General features: G+C 34.1%; 4 protein-coding genes across 5 annotated transcripts; 1 reads left to right on the top strand and 3 right to left on the bottom strand.

Moving 5' to 3' along the window:
* Positions 1-251: 251 nt before the first annotated feature.
* LOC132913939 (neurofilament medium polypeptide-like) lies at positions 252-2,651 on the bottom strand. The gene is made up of 6 exons (XM_060972622.1): positions 2,485-2,651; positions 2,299-2,419; positions 1,672-2,127; positions 1,011-1,365; positions 729-940; positions 252-641 (listed from the first exon to the last, which is right to left on the bottom strand). The coding sequence occupies exons 1-6, from the start codon at positions 2,631-2,633 to the stop codon at positions 300-302; spliced, it is 1,635 nt and encodes a 544-aa protein (XP_060828605.1). The 5' UTR covers positions 2,634-2,651; the 3' UTR covers positions 252-299.
* A 398-nt stretch (positions 2,652-3,049) lies between these two features.
* Positions 3,050-4,117, bottom strand: LOC132913951 (uncharacterized). Of its 2 annotated transcripts, XM_060972647.1 has the most exons (4): positions 4,029-4,117; positions 3,836-3,962; positions 3,654-3,777; positions 3,050-3,321 (listed from the first exon to the last, which is right to left on the bottom strand). In XM_060972647.1, the coding sequence occupies exons 2-4, from the start codon at positions 3,932-3,934 to the stop codon at positions 3,050-3,052; spliced, it is 495 nt and encodes a 164-aa protein (XP_060828630.1). In that variant the 5' UTR covers positions 3,935-3,962; positions 4,029-4,117. The 2 variants fall into 2 exon arrangements, with proteins under 2 accessions (XP_060828630.1, XP_060828631.1); XM_060972648.1 differs by having other exon boundaries at positions 3,836-4,038.
* LOC132913954 (uncharacterized) lies at positions 4,045-5,097 on the top strand. The gene is made up of 5 exons (XM_060972652.1): positions 4,045-4,216; positions 4,284-4,425; positions 4,541-4,651; positions 4,722-4,917; positions 5,007-5,097. Exons 1-5 carry the CDS (start codon positions 4,203-4,205, stop codon positions 5,048-5,050), a joined length of 507 nt encoding a protein of 168 aa, XP_060828635.1. The 5' UTR covers positions 4,045-4,202; the 3' UTR covers positions 5,051-5,097.
* A 51-nt stretch (positions 5,098-5,148) lies between these two features.
* On the bottom strand, positions 5,149-8,843 carry LOC132913933 (transferrin 2). The gene is made up of 9 exons (XM_060972610.1): positions 8,622-8,843; positions 8,014-8,426; positions 7,814-7,931; positions 7,574-7,753; positions 7,043-7,500; positions 6,804-6,968; positions 6,644-6,732; positions 6,219-6,559; positions 5,149-6,144 (listed from the first exon to the last, which is right to left on the bottom strand). The coding sequence occupies exons 1-9, from the start codon at positions 8,686-8,688 to the stop codon at positions 5,504-5,506; spliced, it is 2,472 nt and encodes an 823-aa protein (XP_060828593.1). The 5' UTR covers positions 8,689-8,843; the 3' UTR covers positions 5,149-5,503.
* Between the last annotated feature and the right edge of the window lie 5 nt (positions 8,844-8,848).

The following is an 8,848-nucleotide window of genomic DNA, read 5'->3' as shown; positions in this document are numbered from 1 at the left end:
TTATTATTATACAATTTATTGTTGAATATACACGCTATATTAATCTGTTAACACGGTGTTAAATTCATTGAACCACCTCTGTTATCCTAACCGAAACAGGGGAACGACTAATTCGCGGTGTCGATTATACGAATCGTAGCGAGAATTTGCACCTCTCGCTGACGCGTTTTTCTTGCATCCGCGTCTCTCCGCGAACGGTCGTAATACTCTCTTTTTTTGTTACTTTTTATTTCTCTATTTTTATTGTAAATTTTATTGTACATAATTTTCGTGTTATCTAGATTTCTTAGTTTCACTTTCTATCCTTCTTCAGTTTCTTCAGTTACCTTGTCCGTTTCTCCTTCTTCTTTTTCTTCTTCTTTCTCTTCTCCTTCTTCCTTTCCTTCTTCCCTTTCTTCTTCAGGTCTTTCCAATTTCTTTCTCCGCTTTGTCCTTCTACGATGCTTTTTGCCCAATAATTTCTCAGCTCGTTTCCTTTCCATTTCCTGCTTTTTTGCCAAGTCTGGATAAATACAAGGATCATAGGTTGCTTCGTAAATAATCGGATCAATCGGCCGCTTTTTAACAACCCGCTTCTTCTCCGGCTCTGGACATTCGCCCATTTTGTATGGCTTTGTTTTCGGTAAAACTTTGCCGTAAACCTGCGACAAAATCAATAAATGGTTCCGTGGCTAAATGTTCAGAAAAATTGATTTAGTTTTTAATGGTTTTTACTTAAATCAACATACAGGCATCTCGAATATCGGTCTACCATATTTATCTTTCTCACGCGGCGGTTTTTTTTCAATAGGACTTCGAGGTCTCGGTGGTTTCGCCAAAGATTCGACTCTTCCAGAAGCTGTGGCCGTCAAAGCACTTTTTTTCACGATAAAAGCATCAGTTCTAATAGTCTTACTTTTATGAATATTTGGTTTGGCCAATTCTTCCATACGTGCGGATGCTGAAACAAACAACAACGTACACACAAGCTCGTCAAGGTCAACTAAATTTTTATTAATTTCACCGCAAACCTTTAGCATTCAAAGCTGCTTTCGTGATGTGTGTGGGATCATCTATGCATGGATGCGGTGCGAATCTCCAAGCGTGTTTCTCGAGTTTTCTTCTTTTAGCTTCCTCCTCTCCTTCCGCTTCTGTAGCTTTTCCATTCTCACGGCTCTTAGATTTCTCTGTTCTCGTATCGTCGGACTTACGCTTTTTTCCTCTTCTCTCGCCCTCTTCCTTTTTCCTGTGTTCAGCGAAAGCTCTTCTACCTCTCTCCTCCCCTTCCTCGATTATCATCTTCTTAAAAGCTTCTGACTGCTTGTCCCTTTTATCTTTTATCGTCTTATACGGTGGTACAGCCAGGAAACTTAACCAAGGCGTAATCTAGCGATTCGAGAGATTAAAAAACTGTTTACCGTGTTTATTCGTGAAAGTTGAATGGAATATGCACGTGGACATGAAATTAATGTAAATGTATTTTAGAAGTGGTCACCATTAAAAATTACAAAAGTAATCTGTATTGGATCATTGTTTTTCAGAATCTATTCTTTTCGTCATACTGTTTTAGCGCGCAAATAATTACTTCGTAAGCTTACGAACAATTTCTTTTGAAAAACTTCTTTAAGTTGCGCTACTTCGAATATACACGTGCAAATATTCATATGCACGTGCGATATAAATTCATTTTACTTCATAGGAAAGCGCAGTTCGTTTTATGCCATAAGGCGTAAATAGCTCCTCTATTTCTTCTTTGGTTAATTGTTCGGGACAATCGAGCAATTTCTTTGCTAAAGCCAACTTCCTCAGTCTGTCTTCGTCCAGCTCTCGTTTCTCATGCAACATCAATTTGGATGGTTTGCATTCTTCGGGAAGAATGACACGGGGCAGGCTTAGCTCGATGATTCTTTGAGACGGCTGGTAGTTTAATGCTGCTGGTGAAACCTTATAATAAACTCGACCAAAATCGACCAGTTTTATATTTGGTAGAGCCAACAAAATCGTTCTCTTGGATGGAACTGCTTTCAGTGCTGCTTTCGAGATAGTGAGGTCTAATTTGCAGTGAATGCTTTCGTCGATTCTTTCCTTCGGTTTGGACAACATTTTGATTCTTTTCTTCAGCTGAGATAATGGTTTTGATAGTCGGACCTGAGGAATGTTGTACGTTGTAACGTGTAAAAGTATGTACAAATCTTTCAAATTTAGAATTTCTCGCATATTATTTAAATAGACATTTGTTTCGCCTATTAAATTATCAGGTATAAAATAAAAATTTGCTTTTTTAATAAATGCATAATCCGAAATTTATTTACGACTAACTATAGGCTCAGGTTTCAGAAGCTTTTTCGGTAGAGCATTGAATTTCGCCCAGGCATTGAAACGTGCCCAATCAGCCGGTGTCGCTAGCCATCCTTTCAATCGTAATTTACGTTTAATTTTTCTAAAAGTCACAGTGTTAGAAAGATTTTTATCTATTGGACACGTTGACAAAAAGATTACGCTTACTTCCCCTTGAGTCTCGACTTATCTACTTTTCTTAATCTGCCAGCTGCTGCTCTAGGAGATCCGCTTCTTGCTGTTTCCTTCGTTTCCTTCGTAATTTGACCTTTCCTCATAACCACGCTCCTTACGGGCTTTTTTAATTTTACAGCCATTTTTGACAACTTTTCAGAACCTAGTTTCTAATCTCTACATGAATGCTCCATAACATGGGATTAGTTTCGAGAGAAGAATAGAAAATAAACTCCTTTATCAACGACACCTTTGCGAATTTAGCTCATTATACAGGTTAAATGTTTCTTCAATTTACCAACGAAGAAGAGAATATTAAGATGGTTAACGGTGATACTTTTCGTTGTGCGTTACGATTTTGCGTTAAATTTCTCATTTTCGATATAGCTATTTCATTTTATGCGACTTTATTGTATCCATGTTACGTGAACCGAGACTGCCAAGTTTTAAAAGACCCCAAGCCTTCGTTTGTTTTTCGCCGACGCAAATGTCCGCGTTACATAGAAATTAGTAAACATCGAGATATTTTGTAGACGTTCTTTATTTTATATTACATCGTTTATGGATTATGAGTTATCTTTTTTTCCTGAAACGTGGATTTCGCGTTACATTTTTTCATCATTTGCAAGTAATTCTCGAAATCATCGTATGGCTCGGTACGACTCATGTAACTTTTCGGTTTCGCGAGTTCATGCAATCGTTTTGAACATCCTTTATTCCTAGCCGCGGTGATACGAGCATAAGTATCCAGTAAAAACCTCTTCTTCCTCGATTCTTGCGCGTCCTTCGATTGTTCGCTGCTATTTATCAATTTATGATGTCCTTGTTTCACTGAGAAATATTTGTTGTACAATTGCATAATTCTATAGTAATAAATTTTCACATTTGCTTATATACACCTGATACGTTCAAGATTCTTTCAAACTGGCGAAAGAGAACTCTCCAAAAATCACACTCAGTCTTTAACAAACGACCGCGATTACGAGTGATAAAGGAGATTTAAACGAATAATTCGAGATAGGAAATAAAGAAAAACTTTAAACAGGCTAAAAATGCAAACTAGCAAAATAATACATTGAAGCACTTAGTTTAGGAGGTTCTTCAAACTGATGAAGGTTCGATAAAAAATGAAGGTAACGCTTGGAGGGTTCTCTTTAAACTACCTGTATTTATGGGAGAACTTTTAAAGTTGGATATATTAGATACATTTGTGCCTGGTTTTCGTTTAGGTTGGGCTAATTTGTTTAACGAATCCGTAATTTGATAAGATAAGGCTCCACGTTTTACCTGTAATGTTAAGACGACTGAAATATTCTTCGTGTTTCTTTATGTTCGCGATACTTACATTAAAGGCATTGTAGTTACTGGTTTTATCGATTCTTTTTTTTGGTTTAGCTAGTTTTTCAAATCTTGGTACATTATCTTGACAAACATCCGTGTTCATATCGTTAATTTAATCGTAAAATTGTTATCTAATTCGAGTCTCGGGAAGCTGTAATGTAAATCGTGAAAGCAACAGAAAATTTAGAAAAATGTACCTTAGGGTTAAATGTTGATTGGTGACAGTGAAGCGATCATAAAATAAAGATGTTTGCAAACTTCAATTCTTTCTCAGTAATAGATCCAACAAACAGTAACCGAGAACAAAATTTCAAGTTCCCCCGCAAAATCTGTCGATTGGCGAAATTAATACTCTAAATTTCCGTTCTACGATGTTGAAATTCGAGTAAATACAGCGTTTTCCCATTTTCCTAGTTTCCTCATTCTCACTAATATAATTTTCTACATAATAGACACGAAATAACGCCAAAATCTGTTATCAAAAACCATCGTAACAAACGAAGAACTTATTGGTGCGCTCCTAGAAGAGTAAAAAGTACAGTTATTGTAGGAAATTTCGACAATTCGTTGACACAGAAGAAAAATATAAAAAAAGTAAAATACTAATGAATACTTTCATATCGACGTATTTTCGATAAGTGTTTTTTTAATTTACCAATAACAAATACTCGGAGATAAACAACAAATAAAATGCTATATTTATTTGCAGAGGCATCATAAGAAAAAACGAAAAACTATAAAAAGCCTGAGACGCATTGATATCTTAGCGCAGCCTAAATCTATAAAACATAAAGTAGAACATAAGAACCATTTTTCTACAGTAAATATTTATCTTTCTAGCTTGAAAATTTATTTCGTGGTACTAATATATAATTTTTTGTTACATCAAGGTAAGCAAATCTGCTCAAAAGTATCAATTTCCAAAAAGGTCTATTTCATCGGATCAAAAAGGTGCCATTTACCAACGTAAAACATTCAGAATAAAAAAGTTTAAAGGTACACGTGAGTTGCCAATGAACTCTACATTGAAGGATCGTTCGACAATTATATTACCTAAGAAGCTAGGTGTCCGATTAATTGCTTTAGGTCTTTATTTATATTTTTACTAATATTATTTTTCTATCTTTTCACTATACTAACTAGTCTAAGATTAATTATTCATTTATTCATAATAGTAAAAAAGAAACTTAAAGAATTAGCAAATTCTAACAATACGTAAGAAAGGCTGATTGAAGACGAAAAGACTGCAAAGTCGCGCAGTATATCAGTAAGAAAAATTTTTAATGAAATGAGAAAATAATTGACGTAACTATAATGTACTATAAAACAACTTTATTCAATGCGTACAAAAATATTAATGGACGGCGCAAGGTACACGTACAGTTATACTGCAAATATAGTTAAATAGCAGTTAAATATCATTTTATACTTATCTAAAATGTCGAGAAATGGACGGATTATACAATAATCTTTAGTCGAGAACTATATGTTACGTTACCACATTCATTCATTTAACTATAAATTGGTATGTAAAATATAAAAAGTACGATTAATTTTGTGAACACATCTCATACAAAGATTAAAAAACTAGTAAATATAGCTAGATGTATTTTCTAAAAGTTTTTTTTATCGAATGTACATATGTTCATCTGTTAAAAGAAATTTACCTTATTTACCTACTAAGTATGTAAGCAAATATAATCATAGCTATCGTAGCTATTATCGAATGCTCTATAGCTGATGCACCGGCATTACAATCTACAATTCTTCTAGCTCTCATAAAGTCTGGGCCTAAATACGCACTAAACTCTCTTTTTTCTGGTGGTATTACTACTAACTGCTGTGTAGCGTCTTGGAAAATCAAATCGCTATAAGGCGGCTGACTGTAAAACATACTAAAACTAAATTCGTCCTGTTCTTTTCTGCCATAAAATTGTTGGGCGTAAATAAACAAGTTTATGTAAGCGTTTATTTGTGTCTCGTTATATCCATAATATCCACCACGTGTAACTATTGCATTCGCTGCCACTTTTCCTAAATTGCAATGTATGTAATCGGTTGTTGGTCGACGAGTGCCGTCTGGGCAAAGCAATTCAAAATCTTTAGTGAAAGTATTACGTGCCCACGTTTCTCGTCGTTTGCCATCTGTATTTTCTGCGACTGTTGTGTGCTTCACAAAAGCTACATCTCCGCCCCCCTCGACTAAACATCTAAAGGCACCAGTATACCCATAATAATCTTCAGATGCATCTCTACGACAGTACTGGAAACTGGCACCGTGGCACAGATCACACATATTGTCATATGGCACTCCTACAATAAGTTAACATGCAGCATATAATTTTGCATAGACCTGCGATTAATCATAGTTCAAGAATTGCAATTACCTGTATTGTATTCGGTACTAAGAGCACCCGGAATGCAAGATTTACTAAAATATTCTGCAGCAGCGTGAACTGAATCACAACCATAACCCCTGATCCATGTATTTGAGATAAGATATGCTAACGGATACACCCAACCTGCCGCTGTATTGATTCCTGTATGACAAGTGTTCTTATTTTTTAGATAAGTCAAATCTGTGTTGTCATCCTCCTCTTTTGCCACTGCAACCACATAATATTCTGGTGTAGGTAAATTGTAAACTTCAGATATAAATGGAATCAAATCAAAGCGTAAACCAGCAGTATATACGTCGCTGGTGTCTAATACTGCCACATCAGCAATTCTAAAAAAAAAAGAATGAATTTTATTTTATACTAAATTCTCCTATTTTATCCACAAACTTTTCCAATATTACATATATACATACCCACTTTGTATAGCCTGCATGCAATGAATTTGACTGTAACCTTTGTGACAATTTAATTCTGGCTTCAACAATTGCGCCTTTAATGCTATCTAATATGAAAATGAACATTAATAATTATATTTAATTTAGAGGTATAATATTTATTTTTTTAAATCATTACCTTCATTTTTATACATTTTTCCATTTCTGGATCAGACGTAATACATAGGGTCATTTTGCTGACGGGACAACGTCGCATTTCTAATATTACATCAAGGAATCTGCCTAAATAACCAGTGTACACTTGTTCTTTTTCACTTAATTCCATGAAATCTCGTGCTGTGTCCTAAAATTATACAGTTTAAAATAAAATTATCTTAAAAAAGGTAATAATAATGTCAAAAAGAATATTGTATTTACAGAAAAAATCAAATTATGATGCATTCCATATTTAGGTGCAGATTCAAATAAATTGAAAGTCTCTATTGGTTGTATGTTTGTTGATTCTGTGTTATCCCACGTATTCAAATCATTTCCATTATAGCTTCTTTCATTCCCGTTACGATTTTCAAAGTTATCTGTGCTATATTCGTTTGGATTAACATATTCAGTGTTGTTAAATCTATTATTAAAATCTGGCCGATTTTCGAAACGATTGTCATAAAATTCAGTCGAATTTTTTGCGTTATGTCTGCGTAGTACCTGAACTGCTGTATCTAAAAATCGCTGATATAATCGACGGGTTTCGATTTTTGTAGCAGACGATGTAACTACAGCGCGTGATGGAACTATACCCCAATTACAATATTTGTATTCGTTAATCGGTTTACGAGTACCATCTCGACAAAGTAATTCAAATTGCTCCTTCTTTACAGAATCTTAAGAAAATTGATATTATTTATTAATATTGTAATATAGTTTAATGGTAAAACACTTTAATTAAAAACATACTAAAGTCAAATGTTGTTGATGTCATCTCATCCACAGTCGTGTCTACTAAGAAAGCAATTTCTCCTGCTTCTACCAAACATCTAAATGCTCCCTCATATCCTGCATACGGATCTGAAGTTGTACACCTTTCTCCAGGTATCTTTCCAATACACAATTTACATAATTGATCAGAATTATCACCTAAAATTTAAAATTGCTATAAAGAATATGGACATTAGGTAAAGTTATTATCAATCATACCTAATGGATTATATTTATCTATCAATGAATTTACAGCACAACTGGGCCCAAAATATTTGATGGTAGATTTAACATGATTATTACAATCTATAATTTCTAATCCACCTTCTTTCATAAGCTGTATAAAACAGAAAAATGACAGATTTTGGTTAATACAGTATATGTTATATAGAAACATAGTAAAAAGAAATAATATTTACTGTATAAATTGGAATAACCCAACCAGCAAGCATCCCAAGACCAGCAAAACAAGCCTTTTTACCCCTCAAATCACGTAAACTCTGGACATCTGGTAAAGATCCTTTTTTAATAACTGCTACCGCATATTGATAATTGACACCACTTTCATATATTTCCTGCATTAATGGGATTAAACTATGATAGCGTCCTGCCATGAAAATTTCACCAGCATCTAAAGTGGTTATATCTGCTTCTTCTTGATCCAACATAGCCATGCATCCTTCTTTATTAAATGCTTGTTTGCATTGCACAGAAATGTAATTACGCCCAAAAAATGTTATTTCGCGATCAACTGCTCTTGAAAATGCTTTGCACTTATCCTGTTCAGCATCAGATATTGTACACCATGTAACAGTATTGTTGAGGTTTTGTCCTGTGAACGGATTTAAACATTGTTATTAATGCTAGTTATAATCGTAATCGATTTGTAAATATTTTTTCCAATTTGACATTTGTTATTTTTGAGGATAAACAACAATTAATAATTAAACAATAACAAACGGTTAGTCATTAAACAAAGTGAATATCGCGATACTAAACTATTAAAAAATAAAAGTATCTTTTATACCATATATAAAACGACAGGATAAACTGAAGAGTATTAAAATTAGATTTATGCAATTGTTTGGTAGCATTTTTATACTTTCTTCGTCCAAGCATTAATTGCTACGAAAGGCAACACCCATTACTTTAGTACTCTACAAACTTACTATACTATGTGTATTATTCATTCACAGTGCTATAGGCTGTAGCGAACTGTAGTAAAATATCACTCATTCTCCAATTGTTAATTGA

This window comes from Bombus pascuorum, chromosome 14 (assembly GCF_905332965.1).
Source record: "Bombus pascuorum chromosome 14, iyBomPasc1.1, whole genome shotgun sequence".
Classification (NCBI taxonomy): domain Eukaryota; kingdom Metazoa; phylum Arthropoda; class Insecta; order Hymenoptera; family Apidae; genus Bombus; species Bombus pascuorum.
This window is presented reverse-complemented; position numbering and strand designations above follow the sequence as displayed.